Raw genomic sequence first — 25,809 nt, 5'->3', positions numbered from 1 at the left:
CATGATGTATGGGCACAGACCCTGATTCAACTGTCAGTTATTTGAAAACTGAACAGTAAAACAGGTACTAAGAATGCAACAGCGCCGTAAAGGCAACTCGGTTATCACTCTAAAGTGTTTTTAATTTTACAGAATAAAGAGTTAGGGCTAATGCAGACACAATATAAATGACTTTCAGGAGGCAGATCAATGCAAAATCTGTAATATGCAAAGTGAAAATGCAATATCTTACAGCTATTTAAAGATTATAAACTAACTGGTATCGAGTGTTAACCCAACCCCGGCCTCTTCATCAGGGAAACATTGGCGTCAACCCGATTGGTCACCACTTCTTCTTATCCTTAACTGGATGATTCAGTATAGTAAAATGCAATAAATGAACACACAGGCCCTAATGGAACCGCTGTACAATTTGTTGTGGTGCAAGTCCAGTTCTAGTTAGTAACTTCAATTAGTACCGTACATCTGAACAGGAAGCGACAGTCAAGTGCACTCAGCAGTAGAGATGAGCGAACCTGAGGTTCCGTGTTTGTACCGAACAGACTTTACAAAAAAAAGTTCAGGTTCGGAGATCGGGTGCTTTACATATGTAAACCACTTGCGCAATTATGATCATATGTGTAGCATGCACTAAACAGTAAAAGAACAAACTGGGAAGTGATCTGTTCATAGGTGGCTGCATGTGGGCGAGACCCAAACTGCCCAATTACTGATTTCCATTGGGGTTCGGGTCCAAAATTGGATTTTTGAAAAGGTCCAGCTGCACCCTCAGAGCCGAGCTGACCCCTGGAAGTCAGGTTCAACTTGACACGCCTATCTTCTGGATCTGGTAATCTGTCTGGTCTTTGGTGCTTGAGCAGGGAAGTCTAGTTTTCTCTGGCTTCAGGTTACGTTGGCCTCCTCCCAAGTCTTGGTGCCAACTCCTCCCCTTTTAGTTTCCTGGGATTTTATCTAAACTAACTGCACCACAACTGTCAGCTGAGCCGGTGGCTTTTCCAAATTCTTCCATTAAGAAACACACTCTGTTCTTCAGTTCCTATCTGCACAGTGTAGCCAGCAGATGGTGACCTTTTGCTCAGGTACTGTAGGGTGTTGGATGCGTTCATATTCTGTCTGCCTTTGCCTTTTTAAAGCAGGACATAGCCCAGTATCCTTAAATGACTAGAAAACATGCTGCCATGTCGTCCTCCATATTCATGAGCTCTGGATAACCAAGCCCCCACCACTGATTGATTGGCAGCATGCACTGTGCATAGGCCAAAACCCAATCTGTACTGTGGGTATGTTGTATACAGCTAAGCATTCAGAGAACTGGTAGATCGGCAGCTGATCTGCTGCAGTTCTCTGAATCCTGAGCTCTGTATAACCCCACCCACACTCTGTATAGGCAGAAAGCTATAAATAAGTGGTAGGGCTCAAGAAAAGGGAAAGACGACATGGCAGCAGGTTCACGATTCATCTAGTGAAGATGGGCTGCTTGTTGTTGAGTTTTTACTGAGCAGGTTAAGTGACACATCGTTGGAACCAGGATCTCTCAGTACATTATGTTGCTCTTGTATCCGATTTATTAGATGGCAAAACCAGGTGACCGATTCCTGTTAATCTACTGATGGCAAAAAGGGACACAAGGAAACAAATGTCCCCGATTTATAATTTGAAGCTTGCCAATTGCCTTCTGTATAGTAACAGTAAAAGCTTGCTCTCATTTATGAAAATAGTCTTATTTTACACATTTCTATTCGTGCCCTGTTCTAGGTTTAGAAGTAAACACTTTCTTAAGAATGTAGACTGAGGACAGGCTAACTTGTTTTTCAGCATTTCTTCCCTGGGAGAATGATTCATTAATCACTTTTTGTACTATAACTTAATATAGTTTTTTCAATTCGATTACTAAATATGGTCGTTGCCAGAAGGTTTCCAAATTCTAGTTCTATCCAGCAGGTGTAAAGGAAACACACTGCGGCCTGCTGGTTAATCATTCTAACCTTTTGTGGTTACAGCCATTTTAAGGTTTGTTTTCTTTCTTCTTACTATTTTAGGTCTGTGGGCTCTGGTGAATAATGCCGGCTACTGTGCTCACTTTGGAGATGCAGAGCTGTCTCTGATGTCCACCTACAGAAGCTGCATGGAAGTTAACTTTTTCGGAACACTCGAAATAACCAAAACGCTATTACCCATGCTACGTTCCTCTAAAGGACGGATCGTGACTATTAGCAGCCCTGCTGGTAACTATGTCCTCATTACTCTAAGGACCCCTTACACATTAGACAAAAGTCGTCCAAGCTCTGACTGTTTATGTTGGAAAAAGAGAAGGATCCGGCTGATTGGACTTACAATGGCCGTGGCTTTCTTGTAAGGATCACAAGAGGGCTCTGTCGAGAGTTATCAGCTAAGTGACAGTTATCAGCCGAATGTATGGTCTAGCCTGTATGATTGGCTTAACACAGCATATCGGTAAACTTCAAAGTGGGAAGTCATGCTGAAGTAGGGTAAATATTGACTTTGCTTCTGCCTTAAGTTTTGGAAATTGGTCCAGTGCTGATTATGTAATTAGAGGAATTCCACCTATGGTCATTGTTTCACCATCTGATCTTGTTACATGAAACTTTACATAAATGAAAATTTTACTAGATCTTTTGATGTTAAGATCATACATGCTTGTGTACTTGGTATGATTGGGAAATTATACAATACATAACAAGATGAGAAGAATGAGCACCAGTGAAGTTTGATGTAGCCAAAGGCTTCGAGCAGAGAAGGCTAGTTGTGCCCGTCAGTGATCGTTAATGTGCCTAATAATCCGTGGCATTCACATGAAGTCACTATGACCTTGAACAAACTCGTGAGTGGAAACCGACACTTTACTTGTTTCATGTCGTGTCCCTTTATCAATATTCTATATTATAACTCATGAAATACACTGTTGCACTGAAATAAAGGCAATGATCTTCATAACTAATGGACTCCAGCCTATGTTTTCTGAAGTGCATTCAGAGAATTGTAAGATTATTTTCTTTGGTGTTGCAGCGTGTTATTTGGAGAATTGGCCTAATGTCCTAATTCCAGGACATGCCTGCCAATGGTGCACACGTCCTGGGAGCTATGTATAGATATTTATATTATGGGCTTCCCAGGCTGGGACTGGTCCATGGGGGAGCAGGTGACTTTCCCCAGTGGGCCCCCTACCCTCATATATGGGCAGTACTTGGCACAATACACTTGATTCAATAAACCTCCTCATTCACTTAACTACCCAGTTCAATATTATACATTTATGAATGAGGGTAATATAATGTTGGCCTGTACCTGAAGAATGGGTCCCCTCCTGAGGTCAGAGTGGGGCACATAAGCCCTTTTAATTAGATATATGGAAGGAACCTTTTAGTACTGCAAATAGGAGTTTTCGCTAAATGGCCCAAATTGTGAGACAAGGTTTGTTAAAAGGTTGTAAATTATAGCTGACCATACATATTATTTCAAGAAACTTCAGCTTCATAAGCTAGTGCTCTCCTTTTTATTCACTAAAATTCTTCCAATAACAGCATTGTCCAAGAATCAGTTGTTAATCATACACGCATTTTGGATGTCGCTGCATCCTTGGTCATGAGCAGACATTTGTTCGACACACTGATCTATTCTGTCCCAACTCTCCCACACAAACTCATCCTGACTAAGCATTTGTGATCTCTGAGAGAGCCACTGACTAACACCAGCTTATTCACCATCTGGCAACAGGATCGCACAACTGCATTCCAACTGCCCAAACCCCTTAGTTCTCAAAACCTAATCTATAGTGGACAGTCAGGAGGCTCCCCCATACCCATTAGAAGCAGGAAGGTGCATCAGAACTGGTAGATTTAGTCTTTTATTTAATGTGGTTGGGGACCTTGGCTCTAGTCTAAATGATGGCACGTGACGTGTGCCTACACTTGCTGACGACACCACACACACACACACACACACACACACCCCAGGGAGCCAGCTTTCTTCTAGACTACTTGCATACTTTTTTTTTCAGGAAGCATTACTTGGCACACTAGTCTCCCTACACTAGCTTGTGGTCTCCACAAGGCTAAATGCCCTAGACCAGAGCTGTGGTCTTCTAATTGCATTTTGATCTGTGCAATGACCTTTTCCTGGTTTGTGTTGTCATAGATTTCGATTAAAGTGATAAGGGCCTTGCTATATGGTGCTACAAATCCCTATGAGACTGTGATGTCAAGTCTCACTAATGTGACCTTTCTGTTTAGCTGCGCAAATGGGTTTTGGATGGATTTCCACATTTTAAGCTAAATCTCTGACACCACCTGTTTTTATATCTGTCACCAAATAACTTTTAAAGTACTAAAAAAGGATAAAAAAAAAATGTTCTTTATCCCATTTTAGGTGACCACTCCTTTCCATTTTTGGCTGCATATGGCTCCTCAAAAGCTGCTCTGAGCCGAGTCATGGACACGTTTCGTCATGAACTTCTGCCCTGGGGAGTAAGCGTCAGCGTCATACAGCCCGGGTCCTACAGAACAGGTATGTAATCATTAAGATTTCAAAAGGCCTCAAAATCTCCACCAGCACAAAACACTGGGTAAATCAAAACTCAAACATACCTAAAACCTGCACCAGGTGATAACCAAAGGTGAACGGATAAGGGAACAAAAAGGGAGGTAGACTAAACTTATAACAATCACAGCAGAAGCAGTACGAACATGTCCTCTCTGCTCTCTGGCTAGTTCCTAACTGAATAGACTAACCAGGAAGCAGAGGGATTAAATACTGCTCGGAAGTGCTCAACTGACAACAGCTCAGTAAGTCTGCTGCTGCATCAGGTAAGGCATTAACCCTTAAATGCCCAAAGGAAACAAAGCAACGTTTATATGTGTATGGTCACCGTAAATGAGAACACTAATCCTGAGCATGTCCTTATACACGTGACGCCATGTCATTGCCCATCCCTCGTTATAATGCTCTAACCAAAAAAAAGACTTGTTGTCATTCCCTGCACAGCCTGGTGGGTGGGAACGTTACTGTGAAGGGAACTCTACTATACCTGTTCATTCTCAGCATCGTGGTGGTCTAAGGGGCAAGACCTACCAATCTGTGACCCTAATTTTAAAGGGATTTTACGATTGGGTTCTCATCACTCTCTTAATTTTACCCCTGTTAGTTTATTCCACCATTTTGAAAAGCACTTCTGTGCCCCTTGGTACTTAGACGTCCACATAGTCCATGGTAAATTTATATGAAGGGGAATAGCTCTTGCAGCTTTTTATTTTCTACTTTTATGTTTGTTTTCAGAGAACGCCGTGTAATTTTTAATAAACCATGGTCCAGACACTTTAATTGGGCTGGTAGACCACAATGTCAGCCCAGATATTCTAAGCAATATAAGGTGAAGTGTCCTCTCTGTGGAGCCCTCCATTATTAATCCTAGTTAATAAATACTTTAAAAATAATAGTTTTTTACTGAAGAGATATTTTTGTAACACGATTACTGGCAGCAGTAGATGGGAACAGACTATTCTGTCCTTTTAACTTCTTTCTTACAATAAAAAGCATTTGTTGTACCTTTTTTCCACTTTGTGCTCATTTTCCTTCCCACATTGCTGGGCTGGTTAATCTAATGGCAGTAAAATTGGTTAAAAAATTACGATTTGAAACGACAATAATTTTTCAGTCTTGTATCTTTGCTATATTTTCCAATTATAGATTGGACGGACTTCCACAGGGTAAACTAAAATAAGCAACACAACCACGAGGTCACTTCATAAAGGTCAACCCAAATAGGCCTTGAAGTTTAGGAATAATTCATCAAAGTATGAGTAAACTGTTGAAGATGGAGGATTAAAGAGTCTACAGATTTCTTGGGGTGTCCCAGTCTGTCCTTTCTTATAAAACCTGTGGAAAAGCATGGCTTTCCTAGTGTGGTCCCCAATACATTTTGAGCATGAGAGTTAGGAACTGTCCTGACTCTCGTGCTCTGTAACTTATCCACTATTTTTTTTTTTTTTTTTTTCCATCCTGCCTCCCCAAGATCGCAGTATAGTGTGGCTCACATTTATCCTGCGCTGAGCACTAACACCAGGGATTACAGGTAAATCTCTGAAAATTGTGATTAAAGTAAAATTCCCAATGGCAACTTCATGGTATTGAGGGAGATGGAATCACTTAAAACTACAGTCTGGCTGTGGTCCAGCGGTGTCTAAATTTTTTTTTTTTTTTTTTTTTTTTTTTTTTTTTTTTTTCTTCATGTGTCTTACTTTCACAAAAGAGCGGTCGACAACAGTTTTGTGCACCTTTTTGAAAACACTCCTTTTTCCAGAGTAACTCTGCTGCCTCATTATAGTGAATCGCTCTATTGGGGGGTTTCTCCTGAATCTTGGATTTTGCAGATGTACATGAAAACCTTAATGTAAGTTTTAGAGCACATGATAAATGTGAACTGATCTAGATTAATTCATTAAGATGTGCAGTTTGTAGAATGGGTTCACTTGTAGGGGATTTCTGCTCTTTTGGCGCCTCAAGGGATCTGCCAGTTTGGCATGGCACCAGCAAACCATTCCCACAAAATCTGAACTAAAACATGGCGCGCCTTCCTTTCTGAGCTTTGAAAACTACTTTTGAAGCACAGTACAACCATATATGGGGTATTGGCGTACTCAGGATAAATTGAACAACAAATTTTATGGTCTATCTCCCAATACTCTAGTAAAAATGCAAACCTTTTGGGGTAAAGCAACATGATCACATGTAGCGTGCAAGTTCAAAACAAATTTGAGAAAAGTCAACCCATGCTCCCCTGGAAGTGATATGCCTGTGGCTGGGTGTATATGGCAGTTTCAGTCTCTGCCCCATCAGTATGGGGAGATAAGGTATGCACACCAGTGACTATGTAAGGGGAATACATGTAATAGCAGAAACTGCTGTGTGAATACTGACATGAAAAATTCAATAGCTATATGTAAGTATGAAATGTGAAAAATGGAACCTGGAGTTCCAAACGTTATTTCTTATTTGTTAGTAGTTTTTCGTTTGTGAACCCTCCCCATACACACCTATTGCCAATCCACATCGTATATATAGCCTGGGTCTCAGCTTCCCATACACGGTAAGTTTTTTTTTTAACTGCATGAGAGGACACACACAAGCTAGGGACCCCAACGTAGAGAAATACTTTGGCGTAGTGTTGGGGCTCTATTGCATTGATCAATTCAGTAGCTAAATTTCTCTTTATTCATAGATTCATGGCAGTAATGCAGGTTCCATTTTTCACATTTCATTCTTACATATAGCTATTGAATTTTTCATGTCAGTATTCACACAGCAGTTTCTGCTATTACATGTATTCCCCTTACATAGTCACTGGTGTGCATACCTTATCTCCCCATAGTGATTTTTTTTTAGGTTTTTGCACCCAGTTCAGACATAGAATGGAGTTCCAAACGTTATTTCTTATTTCTTCTTTCTTATCTGCCCCATCAGTGACTTGATCCAGGGTTCAGGTCAAGATAGAGCCTGTGGAACTAGGCTGCTGCCAGTGAACTAACCCGCCAAAGGTTCACTGATCTCTAGTAAAACAATTTTTTATTTTTTTTTCTTCTCAACTTTCTAAAATTCCGTGAAGCACCTGGGGGTCAAGGCACTCACCAAGCATCTAGATAAATTCTTTGAGGGGTCTAATTTCCAAAATGGGGTAACTTATGGTAGGATTTTATAGTTTAGGCACATTTGGGGCTCTACAAATGTAAAGTGGCTTCCAATAACTACTCCAGACAATTTTGTGCAATGTTGCATTAAAGTAAAATGGCGCTACTTCCCTTCTTTGCCCTGCCATGTAATCCCAAACAGTAGATTTCCACCACACATGGAGTATCTGTATACTCACGGGAAATTGCAGAACAATTTGCAGCTTTTTCTCTTGATACCCTTGTAAAATGCAAACTTTGGGACTAAAGTTACATTTTCCTTGAGGCCCCCCCCCTTCACACACACACACACACACACACACACACACACACACACACACACACCGCCACCTTTTTTCTCCTTTTGAAAACATTGTCCTAAATGAACCACTATCATGAAGTGCAAGATATTACAAAAAATAAATCTCCGCTTCACTGGGAACCGTTGCAGTGTTCCAGATTTCTAGCCTGCCACAATGACACTGGTCAGAACTGGGAAAAAATAGCATGGTCATGAAGGTGAAAACAGGCTCAGGGTGAAGGGGTTAAAGGAACAGTCAGTATAGAATGATTGTTCAAACAGAAAAGGCACTCGAGCATCATGACATGGCCAAACAACATCTAAGTGCACCTTCCCACCTGCTTGCTTTCCATCTATTGCCCACCTTCTTTGGCCCTCTAAAGTCAGAGGGAGGTGGAAACTGAGAGGAAACAAGAAGTTGGAAATGTGTATTTAAATGATTATTCCCGCCATGATCGAGCACATGTAGTTGGCTTGAACATTCATTCAGTGCTGACAGCTCCTTTTTTAAGGCTCCCTCTTCACAATGGACTTTTGTTGGCAGAACCTGACAATATTGATGGGTTTGGCTAACCAGTCTGTGTATAGCTGTGCCGGCCAACTGATGTTGGTTCGGGGGGGGGATGTTTATTGTGGATGTCCGACTTTTGGACAGCCGATCACATTGTACTCTTGGAGAGGAGATGACGTGTCAGTCAGCGTTTTTTTCATACAGCACCAAGAAGCATTTGACTGACCGTGCTCCTGTGTATGAGAAAGTCATCTGACACTCTAAATCTGGCCACACACATTATAGGTTTACCATATATTATTGCTCATGTGACCCATGTTGTTAGCCACTTTCTCATCTGTGTGTATATATAATTGTTTCTAGGTGCTCACAACAACAGTAACTACTGGGAAAATCAACACAAGAAGTTGCTGGCTGGTTTACCAATTGAATTGCTCCAGGAGTATGGAGAAGAATATATCTGTGAAACCCAAAGGAAGTTTCTTGGTTATGGAAAAACAGCAAGTTCTGACTTCAGCCCGGTGTTGGACAGTATCACAGATGCCATTCTGTCAGAGAACCCAAAAGTGATATATTATGCTGGCAAACAGCTATGGCTATTGTATTTCATTGGCATTTACTTACCGCACTGTATCAGTGACAACTTTTTCAAAAGCATATTTCTAAAGAACAAGAGTTTGCCAAGAGCCCTTCAAAAGCAGAAGAACAATGAATAAGAGTAGCTCCCTAATCCACCCATGTGAATTTGTGAAGGATTTCTCTAGGAACCAATATGGTGATGTGCCATTGCACACCTTGTATAAAGAACAGTCTTTTCTTCTAAGCTCTGTCCTACTTTGGGAACGTCTGGCTAATTTGCACAACATTGAAAGAAGAAGATAAGGCAAAGGAAATATCTTAATCATTTCGCCATAATGAAAAGTACTTGTTAAGTAAAGAATGAAAGACCCTGGTCTCTGTTGCCTTCATCACGCTACTCATTCCAGTTAAACGTTCCACTATTTAACCTTTTTATTTTACTCGACGTTCTGCCTTACTTTTTTAAAATGATTGTGACTTCATGAATAATGATTGAAACTAGTCAGCACTTAAAGTGGCATTTTTTAACTGTCTCTTGAGTAACGAGCAGCTTTATAGTCTCCTTACTTCCTGGTTGCTTAGGGGGTGGGTGCTCTTTAATTTGTGATAACTCTGGTTAGTAGATTCATTCTGATAGCACAGTGTTTGTTCTAAGTCTACATTGTTATCACTATATCTTCATATAGCGATGACCTGGACTTTTTAATGGAGAAAACTGACTAGAACTGCCCTGAAAGCAGAAAGTTCTGGTAGATTATGATTACACAATACTGATAAGAGCAGCTTTATCAGAAGCTGAAAGGGGCAGGAGAGTAGCTGCTGCATATAAATCAGTGGGTTGAAGAATTGACCCCTCTCCTAGAATGTAACTGACCCATGCTAAGCCAAGCTCAATAGAAACGAGCTGTACACTATGTAAAATAAAAGCTGTCAATGATAGAATTTTTAAAAACAAAAAAGTAAATTGCAAACTTGCTTGCGTTCAGCAGCGAACTCTTCCAACTTGTCAAGTAACACGTACATTTGGCTTCAATTTTATTTTTTTTTTCTCTTACCAGAAGTGGGTGTAGGGGGGAGAAGAAGCTGAAAGGCCAAATTGTTGTGTTGTGTGGTTTGTGTTTTTATATAAATGTGTGCAACTGACTTGTTAGAAGGTCAGATTATGTCTTGTACACCGCAGCAATCAATGGATCTTTTTTTTTTTTTTGTGTGTGTTCATGTTAATTTTAAACATGAGTAAATTCTAAAAACCTGATCTGAAAAGGTTGTTAGGTCAGAGCTGCAATATTGAATGAGATTTTCAATAATCGCTATGTAATTGTTCTGTTTCTTCTTAGATTTAAATCCTTACATATTTATGTACTTTCTATGATGAGTTTGGTTTTAATTGGAAGTGAAGAATGTCTCAAGTGCCTTTGCAGAATTGTCGTCATGTTTGATCTTCGCCATTAATTTCCCCTGTTCTATGTAACCTTTCTTGTGTAGAGATTTTCATGTATGCTCTCAATCTGGAGTTAAAGCCATAGATGAAGGGTTTTTGTCAAGTGGTTATATCCACAGTGTTTCAATATTGCTCCTTACCTTCGTAGTTACTTGTACTTCATGGACTTTGCACTAAGGTATCATGGTTGTGCTCCTAGTTTATATGGTCATAGTTGGTCAACAACCAATTGGGTCAATAAAAATAATTTCATGGCTGCAACTTTTATCAGTTTTGCAAAATGTGCCAAATCTTTAGAATTTTCAGGTACTCAAACATCAGTTTTGTGGCTTACTCCAAGAGGAGTGAAGTGGAAAAAGCAATGTGCGCCTCCCAAAATATTTTACCCTAGACAGTTGATGGGCAGCCATAACCTTGAAGTGATGAGTCCAGTCCATTCTGCTCTCAATACTACAAGTCCTGATGTTTGGTTTTTTTTTTAGATTTGTTACTGCCTATAAAGATATCTTTGGAGATTTAGTGTGTGTGTGTGTGTGTGTGTGTGTGTGTGTGTTTTTTTTTTTGTGGTTTGTGTTTTTTTTTGTTTTTTTTGTGCTACAGCAATCACTTTTAAATTGGCAGAAAAGATTACATCATTATGATTTAGTGAGATTTGGTTTCGTGCAGTAGTTCTACCCTATGTAATCCTAAAAATCTGTTTACGATTGTAATATAGGGTTATTGTGAAAAATTTTATTTTCACTGAATGGAATCCTTCAGGACAATTCGCTGGTTTTCACGAACTTGTTGTTTTTCAGAGCGCAAAGTGACATAGTAATCTAAACCTTTTTACTGATCCAAATTCGTGCTTTAATTTGTATATAAATGGCGCTCTAGGAGGGTGAAGGCGCTTCCCAAGTCTTTCCCACGGCTCTAGTCACTGGCCACCCTATCTTCCGCAAACTGATAGCTCACTGGCTGACAGCAGCAAAGGAGCCATCAGTCAAGCAGAGCAAGATGGAGCTGGGCAAAGAAAACCTTCTTTCAAAGAGCAATGTGACCACATAGGCAGGGAGTGGGAATTAGGGTAATTCAGACATAAATTTCATCTTTCTGTTGCACCTTCAATGAGTTGGTAAAACTGTTCTTGGACTCTGGTCACATATAGTCCACAATCCTTGAGATGGCAATTTTGGGACCTCTGAAGGCAGTTAAGAGGCCAGTGTTGCTTAAAGAGGACCAACCACCAGGATTTTACTATATAAACTAAAGTGAGTGTTATAATGACACTGTCATGCTAATTCTATACATGCCTTTTAGTTGTGAGATCAGATGTATAATTTCTGAAATACAGCCAAGGAAAGTTTCTGAAATTCATGGTTATTTGATAGTAGCTACAGAATATCTAACAAGTGGGTTGGGTTTTGCTAGTTATTCCCGCCCAGGTCTGCCAGCCTGTCCTAATCCCAGTCCCTCGTCCTTTCTTTCTCCTTCCGCCCCCTGTAATAACAGATACAGGGGGAGGAAGGGCAGGCAGATAGGGGCAAGAAAAACTAGCAAAGCCTGACCCACCTATTAGATATTTTGTTGCACCTATCAATCAAATAACCGTGCCTTTCACAAACTTTCAGTGCCTGTATTTCTGAAAGTATTCATCTGATCTCACAACTAAAGGTATGTTTAGAATCGGCATGATGACGCCAGTATAGCACTGGCTTTGCTTTTTCTAGGAAAATCCTGATGGTCCTCTTTAATCCTTTCTGGATATCCTTCCTTAAATCTTTAGAATTAAACAACCACAACAATTCTATGAACTATAAGGAAATGAGCCAGATAAACAGCATAATGTGCAATCTCCGAACATATGTAACGTCCATGGACAAATATGACTTCAACGCATGAGACACAAAAAGCAAATTTGTAAATGATCAAAATGTAAGAACATTTTGACGCCCATTTGCTTATACAGCTCATATTCCCACAAGTGTCTCCAGCAAGGAAACCTTGGGTAGTCCGCAGTTGCCGTCACCTGTTACATTAGCAGCTTCTCTTGATAACCCACATTGGAGGGAGCAGAGATGATATTTTCTAACTCCGAATAAGAAGTTGCTGAACTCTAGCCATTCTGCAATCTCCATCATTTATATGTCATATAAACTATATTGTGAATGCAATGTAGTTTTTCTGTGTACCATACCGGCACTACTGCATAAAACCTCACTACAAAATGTTTGGTTATAATAATTCCTACTTCCTATGAATATGTACAATCCATTCTGTTGTAACACTTTTATTATTACGCTTTACAAATATTGAGATTATTTTTTCAATTCATTGTAATTACTCTGTAAAATTGCCTGCCTGGTTTCTAATGAATAAAAGTTTATATTTTTTCATAAATTTGTTTTTCAATCTGTTTATACTATTCAATACTTATCCTGGTGATATTAAGGATTGTATTAAAGGAATTTTCCACTCTGTTGGTTCACAGATCATCATGTAAGCTGAAGTGTTATGATTCAGGGACTGAGGAGGAGCAAAAAATGCAGAATCACAAATAGTAACAGAGTGGCTGGAACCATAACAGACTGCAGACCTAATCCTGACACACAACTAGAAGTAGCCGTGGGACGAGCCCACGATGACCTAGTCGTCTCGACACAGCCGGAGAACTAAATATTCTCACAGAAATATGAGAAGGCTAATCTGCCTCGGAGCAGTCCCCAAAGATAGATGGCCCCCCCACATGTAAAGGCTACGGTGATCTAGAAAAACACAATACAAAGCCAGAAAAGACAGATTCAGCAAAGGTGAGGCCCAAACTATCTTTATAGAAAAGGATAGGAAGGAGTACTGTCTGTAGCTGTAAAAACCCTAATATATACCAGCACTTCTGATTATAGAAAAATCCTGAGGTCACACAACCTCTCCCCCCACTGAATCGGCACTCAAATGTTACTGGAATCCAAAAGCAATAATACAGATGAGGGACTGAATTAATACCAAGCATGACAAACACAATGCCTTGCAGAATCATGGAGCCAAGTATACAGAAACTCCCATCAGGGAATGATCCCATTCCAGCAAGAACTCCACACAGACAAAATAGGAATCAAGCATTAGTATTAAGCAGAAAAAAACAAAGTGGAAAACAAACCGCAGAGGTACAAAGACCACTTATCTAAGAGGAGTTCTGGTAGTGAGCAGGGCTGGTTACAGAATGTCCTTAACACACAGAAGACCACTGAGCACCAGCAAGTAACAAGAGAAATCTACTCAGTTATACAGTCCCAGTCTGACCCTGATTGCCAGTCCTCTGCAGGTGTGTGACTTTTATTCCACAAATCAACTGCACCGCCAGCACTGACCACAAGAGGGAGCTGCAAACTGGAAAACATATTCACAACACTGAAGCCAGCATGCTTCAGTGTTGCAAGGGTTAACACAGCATGCAAGTGTTAACACAGAATTCAGGGATGCCTGTCTTGTCACAGTCTGATTTGCTGTCTGTTTAAGCAACAAGACCCTTACATTATGGTCTAAATAATGATTTGTGCACAGCAGTCCAACTCACGGCGGTAACACATGTCTATATTCCCATATTGATGCACATATCTTAGCACCACATATTGCAACTGTCCCCTTTTTTGTTATCATGTTTCATGTTCAGTTTGCACTTGTTTTACATTAGAAAGGTATGACCTGTCACTATGATGACACTCTTTCATACAGCTCATTGGAGCTACAACACCTTTTTGGCTCGAGCATAATCTTCTATTGGTAAATTACAAGTTACATGCCATAGGTGACAACTGGTTGCATGCAGGAGTGAATTACCTGCTATAGGCTTTCTGTACAATTCAGACCGCATTGTGATTAGTGTCGTTGCTTGTCAAGATCAAATCCAACTAGGAGATAATGTCACCATTCATGCTGATACACTCAAGACTTATCATAGACTGGTAAAGGGCACACTTCTGCATGTTGTAGTCCCTGGTGTAAGGGTAAGGTGTACCAATGGTGACGCCAAGGACTCTCAGGTCGGCATTCATACAGACTGTGGCTCAATGTCCTACGAAGTTGGAGTGGTCAAGGACTTGCTATTGTTATCAGATGTGACTCTCCATTGTTCTCGGACTTATTGGCTAAAACTAGCAGCCAGTAGTCCGGTATACTGCTAGGAAACAGCTATGGTAACAAGGCAACGTGATGTAAACTGTGAAGTTCCTTTCTCTGGACTCGCTAGAAAGGAGGATGTGGACGCATCCCCTACAGCCAATGTCTCTCACATGGAGGAGTCCCAGGTCAACATTGGGACTACCCGGCTGAGAGACTTAACAGAAAGAAGTAGCCTGGAAAGTGTAAATACTGTATGTTAATGAGGAGCCAGGAGCCAATAGTCGTTGTCTGCAAATAGCCATAAATTATTTGTTTTGTCGAGAAACCAAACTAAGGTTTAGGTTCTTGGGGTTAATAGACCACCCTTGTGTCATCGAACATGAACCTCCCACTTGGGTCAATTTAAAGCCTTGTAGAATCTCTGAGGCCCAAGAGGATGTAGTCTCCGAGAAAACAATGCAGAACTGGCCATGCCCCCTCACAAAATCAGTTTTGGTAAAGGGGCCCCCTGTTGGTACTGTGGGCAGCTGGTGCCCAGCCCTTGGCTTTGGGCAAAGGTGGAGGGCATGTAGGAAATCTGGGAAAGTCCGGGTTAAAACCTAGCTCTGCAGGGTTGGAGTAGATGCATCTGGGTAGCTTTTTACTAGAACCAAGAAATAGGTTCACTGGGTGTTCAGTGTGCTGGGGGAACAAAGCAATGTATAGATTCTGCTGGGAGCTAAAGATAACATTTGTTGCTGACTGAATTGAGAGACCTTGGTCTGGGTGTGGGAGGAAGATCTCTAGTGTTGGCAGCCTCAACCGGAAGCAAAGAGGGAAAAGACAGGGTGAAGGGTGAATGGGTGAGCCTGCCCCAATATTTCTTGTCTAATGATACAAGAACTGTTTATTTTCCTGTTTAACATTTGTGTCCATTAGAGGCTGTTTAGTTTTGAATCTGACGTTTTAGGAAAGCAATAAAGCTGTACGTTTTGGAAAAAACTACATTGCCTGTGTGAACACTACCTAATGCCTACCTCCAGAGTATGATTCCCTCCAATTCCCGCCAAAAATGGCGAAAAAAAACTCAAGTTCAATGAAATGGTGGGGAAATAAAATGCAATTCCGTTCTTGTTTTTTTTGTTTTTTTGTTAAGGGTTTTTAGAGTGTTCACTGTGTGGTACAAATGAAGTGGCAACTTGATTTTCCAGGTTTGTATAATTATGACATTATTAAATGTATTTTTTCCTTTCCTATGTAAGTTGAGAAAAAAATCAGGAAGTTTGTTTTTGAAAATAAATGTTTGATCTTTTCTTTCTCAACCTTTTTTTAATTTTTCCATCATTTTTTAATTTTTAGTGATCTGTAGTGACCAGTTTTTGGCATTTTTGTTTCCTTTTACTTTACAATGAATTACCCTATGGGTTAACTTACTTTTCTATTTCGATCTTTTACACAATACAAAATATGGTTATTTTTTTTAAAGTGTAATTGGGGGGTGCTAGTGATTTGAATGTGTGGGTGTGTGTGTGTGTGTGTGTGTGTGTGTGTGTGTGTGTGTGTGTGTGTGTGTGTATATATGTATGTATGTATGTATGTGTATATATATGTATGTATATATATGTATGTATGTATATATATATATATATATATATATATATATATATATATATATATATATATATATATATATATATATATATATATATATAATAATTTTTTTTACTGCTTTCCAAACCAAAGGCAGCATAATTCCAGCTTGATATGTTTAACATGGAAACTCCGCGGCTTTGAAAAGTTGGCTGGGGACTGTGCGTTGGCTGACAAGTCCAGGAGGCCAGACTCCTGTGGTATTTCCCACCCTCTTCCAGTTGAATAACCGGTCTCATATGTTTGCACATAGGAAAGACCTGTCAGTCAAAGGGATCAAGGCAGGAAGAATCCAACTGGAGCCCTGCCTTTTGAGTAGTCAGCAGTGTCATGCTTGCCAAATGTCACAAGCGTGGCACGTATGTTCAGACCTACAGGTGTCTAACACATAACAAATAAACACGACAAACAAAGAGGACACCAGGGACACTAACTGAGGGCCCTGGAGCTAGTGAGAGGAGTAAATGGGACATCTCCTATCCTCACCTGCAGCTGTCCCTACTCTCCTTGCCAGTCTCTATACAGTCTCCGTAACTGTCGTCAAGCGGGCACCTGAGACCCAGAGAAGCACTGTAGATGCCCTGGCTAGTGAGAGGCAGGTAAGGTTAGGTTCACGGAGACCCAGAGAAGTCCTGTAGATGCCCTGGCTAGTGAGAGGCAGGTAAGGTTCACTACCACTTCCCTAATAAGACACAAGAGAAAGAAAGACAAACCGGGTAAACAGCAACGAAAAAAGAATAAATCTTGAGTTCAAGAAAGCTCCTCAGCAGGACCTTCCACCAAGACAGCCAGAGAACAATGAACTTGTATCTTCAGCAAGGGTTGCTGGAAAACACCACTACTTAGACCTGAAGGTGCATGGCTACAAAGTAGCTGTAATTGAAACACTCAGCAAGGAACTACTGGACAACAAAACTGACATCAACTCATAAGACAGTGAAAGAAATGAAACCATGTTCAAATGTAGAGTCCAATATGGAAATGAGGGATTCCAACACTGAATCCGTCACTAGTCTCCAAAAATAGAGAGACGACCGTGACACTGAGGGTTACCCTGAAAATTTGCAGTTTCAGAGTAAAACATACCTGACTGGAATATCACTGATTCAGGGAAATCCTTTAACGTGTGGGAGAAGGAAGGCGTTTTTGGAATATTTGAGACAAATTTGCTATAATTAGTTTGTTTTCAAAGGTCTGAGAGATTGAGAAATTGATGACTATGTGTTTTAACATAAAATCTGTATTAACTTTTGTTTGTTCTTCCTATGTGTTTTTTCAGGTAGTTTGATTTCCTTGCACAATTGAAAAACATACAAAGAGCTTAATTGATTTCTTAATATGTTATCTGTAATATGTTTGAATCTAAAAGGGCAAAAGTACATTGTGAGGATGTACCGATGTGAATGGTGGCAATCTCTGTACTGCGCTGTGTTATATGTTGGCACTATCTGGAAATAACTAAAAAAAAAGGTACATTTAGAATGAAAAGAAACCTTTGTGATTGTGTTAGGCAAACCTGTTATTCTATTCAATTATTCTGTTGCAATTTATGTCATAGATCGAAGATGATAAATTCAATTCTGGCCAAGAAGGTCTATTGTTGCTTTGTGTGAAATACAAGTAATTTTTGCATGAGATTGCCAAGAATATGAAAACTTCATACAAAGAAGTCCATTACTAAATTCAGAGTAGAGGGCAAACTTGTCCTAACCAGGTTGGTTAAAGGAAAGAAAGTTGGACAAGAGGATAAGTTCATCCATCTGCTGCATGGAAAACCACATCCTTACACATTTTTAACCCATTCTATCTAGTATTAGCATTCCTGAAAAGACAATATTTTTCAAATCTGACCAGGGTCACTTTGTGGTAATAACTTTGGAATACTACCAATCCCAAAGAGATTATTTTGTGATGCATTGTACTTTGTGGGAACATTCACTTGATATGTTTGACAAAAATATCGAACGTTTAGAGAAATTAGTATCTTCCAAATTATTTATATTTATGCCTTTTCATTAACAGTCATACCACACAAAATAGTTAAATAAAATTTACATATTTATATTTGCCACAAGGAGATTCATTGTTGCTTCAGGATCTGTGGAGACTACAAATTCTGGCACTCTGCCTGCTCACTTCTCTGAGGTCTGTGATCTTCGCAGGGAGATGCAGGTGTCAATCCACAGGCTTAAGCAGGTTAGCAAAAGATATTCTCTGCTGTGCTGCTTGTTAGTCTCTTTGGTCACATGCTGTGGCGGAGCCAATTATGTTCACTCTCCTCCTATACATGCTGGCTGGACTATTTCGTTAATGCCAGCTATAGTTTAACTATACTGGTCTTGTGAGATATTGGAATCCAGATTTACTGGTGGTTGTTGTGCATTGTGATATGAACAGTTGTGGTGTTGACCCTTGTTGTCTTTTCGCTGCTACCCTTCCGCTCTTGCGTTTCTCTTTCACCTCTTACAGTTTGTTCCTGTGAGTTTGCAGTGTGTCTGACTTTTTTTTTTCCATAATATGTGTTACCATCACACTCCTTCCCCTTCCTTCTCTGGGGGGATGTAACAGTTTAGATCTGGGCAGGTACGGGACTCAGACATCTCCATCATTAGGGGTAACCCTGAGGTTAGGGATAGAATAGGATCCCATGCTATCTTGCAGTCATATCATGAGAATTTCACATCAGCATATTTTTTTAAAGGGAACCAATCATCAGGATTTTTGTATATAACCTAAAGCCAGTGCTATACTGGCACTATCAGGCTGATTCTTTACATGCCTGTAGTGGTCATCTCAGATGTTTAGGTTTTGAAATCCAAGAAAATAAAGTTTATAAAATCACCAGCTTTTTTAGTGACAGCAGCTCAGGATCAGATGATAGCAGGGGAAGGGTATTCATTGTTATCCCCTTCCCCTGTTTGTATAATACTTATGTTAATTCTATCGATTTACTTTTTCAGTTGCAGGACTTGTGCTGAGGTCACACCCATGTGACCAGAAGGGGCGGGGCCTCAGCCAACCGAAAAATGTTGCTTCCTGGTATTAGCTTTGTTGGCTGAGGCCCCGCTCCTTCTAGTCATGTGGTTTTAACCTCACCACAGGTCCTGGAAGTGAAAAGTTACATTGATAGTATAATACTTATGCTAACTCTAACAGGGGGTGGGGATAACTATGAATACCCCCCTTAGATATTATCTGATCCGCAGCTGCTGTCACTCAATAAGCTGATGATTTTATAAACTTTACTTTCTTGGATTTCAAAACCTAAATATCCGAGCTGACCACTACAGGTATGTAGAGAATCAGCCTGATAGTGCCAGTATAGCATTGGCTTCAGGTTATATACAAAAATCCTGATAATTGGTTCAATTTAAGCATTGTTTTATTCTGTAAGTATGTCAAAAGGCTTAAAAGTTTAGGTGCTTTCTAGGAATTAGCACAAAGGGACTTCTTTTTTTTAAAAAAAAGAAAAATTCAATTTTTCCACAGCCTGGAATAGATTGTGGATCCCATATTGTATTTGTGGCAAAACAGCAGAAACTCTTCACAAGTGAGCTCATTTTAAAACCTGCACCATGCAAGAAATTTAACTAAAGGAGTTGTGAGCACAAAACTTTAAAAGACTGAGCTGTGATATTAAAAATATACTGTAATTTTATTTTCTGTAAAATGTTACTTTAGCTCCAGTATTTTCATTTTTGCAAGAGGTAGAAGGAGAAATTGCATTACAAATTGTGATGATGTTTTTCTCCTAAGTGAAATAATAGCCAATATAGGGGCAGAAACTACTGTTCATGCAGATTTTGTTAAAATGTTTTGTATTCAAATCCAAATGGTATTCCTCCTTTTTCCGAAGCCCCTCAGATGCCCTGAGAGCCGTTAGCGTTCACTTGAATTGCTGATCTGTGGTTAATTCTCAAAGATGTTTGGATGAACTTTGCTTGGTTTGGAACAACCATTTTGTAGCGTAAGAAGAAATAATGCTTAAAAAAAAAAAGAAAAGGATGGTCACAGAAAATACTGATTTCTCATTTCTTTGTTCACTTTTAATTTTACTATACACTATTATCCAAAATAGATATTCAGATTAATGAAACTAAGGAAATAATTGTAATTAAAATATTTTTTATTTAAAATTCATTCAATTAAAAAATTGTAAACAAGTTCCACAGTATAACAACCAGGGACATGGAAGTAGGTCAGAGTAGTATGATGTTAATATTAATAGCAATGCACAGAATATATTATATCCATTTACATGGAAAAGCAATACATAGACTGGTACGGATTTGACGCTCGCCTCGGTTCCTCCCCCCGCACGGATTGGCCGATCGCCTCGCCTCCGCCCCCGCACGGATTGGCCGCTTGCCCAGGCTCCGCCCCCCACACGGAATGGCCTCTCGCCCCGAGGTGAGCGCATCAAGGTCCTGCAGCGGCGGACACACACACACACACACACATCAGATCACACTCACTCTCACACACACCTCACACACACCTCAGATCGCATCCACGTCCTGCAGCGGCGGAACACACACACAGGCACACACAAGAACAGACACACACATCAGTTCACACTCACTCTCACACACACCTCACACATACATCAGATCGCATCCACATACTCACAACATCCCGTGATATCGCTTGCTTCTCGGCGGTGATCCTGTGCGTGCAGTGATCTTCCAGGACCTGCCGGAGGATCACATGGCCGGAAGCATGTGGTATCTCCGGATGTTGTGATTGTGTCAGCGCGTATGTGCGATATCGTCAGTGTGTGTGTGTGTGAGTGTATGCGATCGGATGTGCGTGAGTGTGTTCTGATGTGTGAGTGTGTGTGTGTGTGTTCTGATGTGTGAGTGTGTGTGTGTGTGTGTGAGTGTATGTGTCGCGGGCGGAGGAGGGGACGCTGCGCTCTCCCACTGCTCGGGTCCGGCTGCCGCTGCTCTGCGGCTGCTGCTGCTCGGTGGCTCGAGCGATGGGCCGGATCCCGGGGACTCGAGCGGCGCTCCTCGCCCGTGAGTGAAAAGGGGTGGTTTGGGTTTTGGGGATATTGTCCGTGACGCCACCCACGGTTGTGGTGATTGTGTGGACACCACCGCTGCTCTGGACGGGGATCCCGGGAGCGGTGACAGGGAGCAGCTTTGTTGTTATTTCTCCCCTCCGTGGGTAGGGGGGTTGGTTGTCCCAGGGCCCGGTGATGGGGTAGAGATGGCAGGCGGGTTGCGGGGCCTGGTGAGGTGCAGGGGCAGCGCTGTGCCGCACGGCACGGAGGTACTCACTCAGCCCAATGATGATGACACAGTTCACGGTAAAACAAGCGGCTGGATGGACGGGTCCCTCGGACGACTGCGGTTGTTCCTCCCTTCAGGTTAGTGATGACTGTCTCTCCCTGCACCTAAGTTCAGTGTTGGCAGCGATGGGTTCCCACCGGTAACCCGCTCACCGACCTGGATATGGGCCGGAGGAGCCCCTTTTGCCCGCAGGCGCTGGCCCTGGGAAACGGTTGCCCTTGGCGGTGGCGGTGTCTCCCCTTCACGGTTGGACGGTTGCCTTCTATCGGGACTTGGCTGTTTGGAAACCCGGAGGTCCCCTTCACTAACGGATTTGGCAAATTCACGGCGACTCCAAGCCTTGCCGGGATCCAAAAGGCCCCTGCCAATGTTGCTGGCTTCTCTTTGTATACCGGTCCGGTACCGCCGGGTCACCACCCGTCCACGGTCCTTACGGCAGACTCCAATCGGCCTCCACTGCAGACAGTCACCACCGTCTGCCAACCTTGCTGTCCTGTCCGGGCCAAACACCCGGACCAACTTCAGGCTCTTTTGCTGTCACTTTTCTCCTCTCTACTCCTTTCCTCCTTCCACTTCCTTAGCTTAACTCTAACTGCCTGTGTTCTCCCTCCTCCAGGACTGTGAACTCCTTGGTGGGTGGAGACCAACCGCCTGGCTCCACCCCCTGGTGTGGACAACAGCCCCTGGGGAAGGCAACAAGGATTTTGTGTTTTGACTTTGATGTGCCTACAGGGAGTGTGGGGTGTGGTGGTGTTGTTCTCTGTGGCCCCTGGCTTGTCCAGGGCGACACATTCCCCCTTAGCAAAATGCAGACCGTCCTCGGGCTTCCCGTCCATCACCGGTTTTATTTTTCTTTTTGAACTGCAAAAGATAAGAAAAACACAATACAAGTAAAATAACATCATCCCACAACGGGAGGCACTTTCTTAAACGTTGCAAACGGTTAACGGTTACGGCTTCCGCTCTCACCCACCCAAGTAACCTGGCCCTGATGCTGCCCCTAAGAAAACAGGCAGCACCCCTTGACCCCAGTCCTGCACCAAGTTACCCGAGCGGGATCTGTCCTTTCCAGGGGACCCACGTCCATGGGGAGCCCCTGGAATCCCCAGAGGGTAGCCACCGGTTCCGGTGGTGGCTGGGCCCCAGCCTGCTCTACTGCGGGCCCTCCCTCCAATCTGCCTCTCCGGAGGTGGTAACGGTGGAAGCTGCAACAACAACATTATTTACAAGCCACTAAGTTTGTGGTTGCCCTGCAAGTTCACGGGCTTGTCCGTAAGGAGTCCCTTACGCAACTTCAGACGGTACCCACGGGGACAACGGTGCCGGCAACGACCGGTTCAATCAGCAGTAGTAGACAATCAGATGAACTTCGGTTGATCACTCATTTTCATTTTTCAAAACTTTCAAAACTTTAAACACATACAGGTGGTTCCAACGGGGACGGTGCAACGGCATCCCGCTGCCCTTACCCTGACTCTTCTGTGTCTGCTGGGGGAGAGGGTGCGGCGGACACCCGGGCTTCCTGGCTGCCCCTCAGCTTGGCATCCAGCGCAAACCACCCTCTCTCCCCACAGTGCCGGGTGTACTGCACCAGATCACCCGGCATCAGATTACGGCCTGGGTGCTCCTCTGGCAGGTGGGCATTAACATCCCGTCGGGCTATGAACACTTCGGCCTCCAGGCCCGGTTCATAAATGAATCCATAGCCCCGGCGGACATCATACCGCCTCACCTGCCCCTCATACAGTGGGCCCCGGACACGGAAGGTCGCTTGTCTCAGGCTCTCCTTCTCCCGGATTGTACGGGCCACCATCTCTGCCTTCCTCCTTTCCCTCTCTTCGATTTCCGGGCCCAACAGTACTGGCTCCCTATCCCAATATGGCGCTGCTGCGAGCTCCGACGCACGGGTCGGGCCCCGCGAGACCTGTTGGACACTGCCCACTGCTAGTGATCTGGGCGGAAGGTCCCGCGGTGACTTGGCCTTGGACGCCGCCTTGCAGCGGCAACCCGGCGCAACCTCAGCCGAGGTGTGGGGGATGGGCACCGGGACTTTCTTCTGCTGGGCCTTCGGCACAGAGCGGGCTATCGGCTCCGGCTCGGGGACTCTCTCGGGGAATGCCTCCGGTTCCGGCTTCGGAGCTTTCCATGGGAGCACCTCCGGTTGACTATGGGCTCTGGCTACAGGTCGGTCCGCCTGGGCGGACACGCCGGGTATCGCTACCGGTTGCGGTGGTAGCGGGCCTAGTGGCGGGGTCACGGCAGCCGAGACGGGTAGTGAGGGAGGTAGCAGGGCGAGCGGGCTTGGACCGGGCCCCGCAGCCTCGATGACCGACCCACTAGGGGTACCGGGGCGTGGATCACTCGCCCTCCCTGCCGCTACTTCCTCCTCGCGTCTCCGCACGGTCGCTATGACTTCTGCCATGGCGGTCTCCCACTCCTCCATGAGGAGCTGCGTCTTGACCTGCAGCCTTTGATAGAGCTGCGCGGTCTGAATCTCCACCCACGCCGCGGTTCCAGGCGCGGGGGCTACGGTGCTTCAGGACGGCATGTACATGTTGCTGGCGGCCTCTCCCAGGAACAAGATGGCAGCTTGGGGGATAGAGCACGATGGGGAGTGCACAGGATGAGGGATGGAGCACGTTTGGGAGGGCGCAGCATGGGGGATGGAGCACGATGGGGAATGCGCAGCATGGGGGATGGAGCACGATGGGGAGTACGCAGCATGGGGGATGGAGCACAATGGGGAGTGGGGATGGAGCATGATAGGGGGTGCGCAGCATGAGGGATGGAGCACGATGGGGGGTGCACACCTCCCCCCAAAACACACACACACTGCCACACACGCACTGCACAACACACCACACACACACACACTGGGAAACACAAACACTGCCCTACACAGACACCCACACACACAGACAACGCAGCACACACACAACACCCAACACACAAACACCGCGGCACACACAAATATACGCACATACCGCACAACACACACATTGCACAAAACATACCTCCCCCCAAAACACACACCCCACACCCACACAAACCGCGCAACACACATACACAACGATACAGACACACAGCGCTCCACAAATAAATCAATGTAACGCCGAACTGTTAGTGTACCTGGAATAAAAACCAGAGAACTCCGAATACCGGATATTAAGGCACCCCACACCATAACCCTGGGAGTAGGATTGGTGTGACGCTACCTTGTGAACATGTTTTATTTTCAGAGCAAGATGACTTTTGTAATAATGTTACCACAGTGGGTGGAATATGGCCAAGATAATTGCTAGTATAGGATTAAGCCAAAACGAATTGTCAGCCCTATATAGACAAGCTCATGCCTTATAAATGTGCTCATGCAGTATAATAAAGGTAAAACATGCTACAGCTGCTGGTCACCTTTAAACATCGAATACAGCCCAATACAATACCAACAAAATAATCTATTTATCTATTATCAGCAACTACCCATTGAAGTAAAAATTTTGTATGAAATGATAATTATTGCATCAATAACTAAATAATTTATCTCCTACCCATTGTTTGCAATTATTTATTGAAGCAAAAAAAACATTTTTTTTTTGCATGAAATTATAATACTTATTGTAAAATTGTCATAAATTAATTGTAATAAGACGCAATCATCTCACGCACCTTGTGTGGTATACATCCTTCAACATTGCAATTTTAATGATTGTCTTGTGTGTATATATTTGTTTAAAGTTTTCACTTTTTTGCACTAAATTGTAACAATAAAAATTTAATATTTTAATAAGGACATGTGGAATTGCTCTCAGTCTCTTTTGTAAAATATGACCTTGACTCCTGTCTAAGCTCTGATCTTACTCCCCCTCGGGGCAGGTCAGAAACCAATAATGAAACCTCACAAAGTAACCCGGACAAGGGAGAACATAAACTCGTACACACTGCACTCAACACACAGGAGAGACAATATGTGTACAGAGGAGCAAAGAAAAAGGGAATGAAGTAATGCACAATAGGGACCGGTTACACCACTCAATATTGCAACAAAGATCACCATCAACAGGTTCACCAATAAGACTGGTATCGCTTAGAGCAAAAGCAGAAGCTATATTTGGCACTGAGAACTGAGATCCAGGATCTTATATAGGAAGGAGACTACTGTGATTGGTAATTAGCCACCTGAACTCCCAGCAGAGTTCCCTAGGTCAGCAGAAATTAACTCCTGTAGGACTGAGGAACATTACACATTAAACATCTGATGCCCAGCTCTGGCTGAATAA

The 25,809-nt window shown here is 42.8% G+C and overlaps 1 protein-coding gene across 1 annotated transcript in view; it reads left to right on the top strand.

Annotated features, from left to right (window-relative positions):
- HSD11B2 (hydroxysteroid 11-beta dehydrogenase 2) overlaps nt 1-12,860 on the top strand; it is an 81,749-nt gene extending 68,889 nt beyond the window's left edge. The window contains exons 3-5 of the mRNA XM_075325711.1: nt 2,040-2,225; nt 4,387-4,524; nt 8,855-12,860. Coding sequence (XP_075181826.1) covers nt 2,040-2,225; nt 4,387-4,524; nt 8,855-9,207 — 677 coding nt within the window. The 3' untranslated portion in view covers nt 9,208-12,860. The remainder of the gene's footprint in view (nt 1-2,039; nt 2,226-4,386; nt 4,525-8,854) is intronic.
- The last annotated feature ends 12,949 nt before the right edge of the window (nt 12,861-25,809 follow it).

This window comes from Anomaloglossus baeobatrachus, chromosome 10 (genome assembly GCF_048569485.1).
Source record: "Anomaloglossus baeobatrachus isolate aAnoBae1 chromosome 10, aAnoBae1.hap1, whole genome shotgun sequence".
NCBI classification, from domain to species: Eukaryota; Metazoa; Chordata; class Amphibia; order Anura; family Aromobatidae; genus Anomaloglossus; species Anomaloglossus baeobatrachus.
Note: the sequence above shows the minus strand (reverse complement) of the source record. Positions and strands in the feature narration are given on the sequence as shown.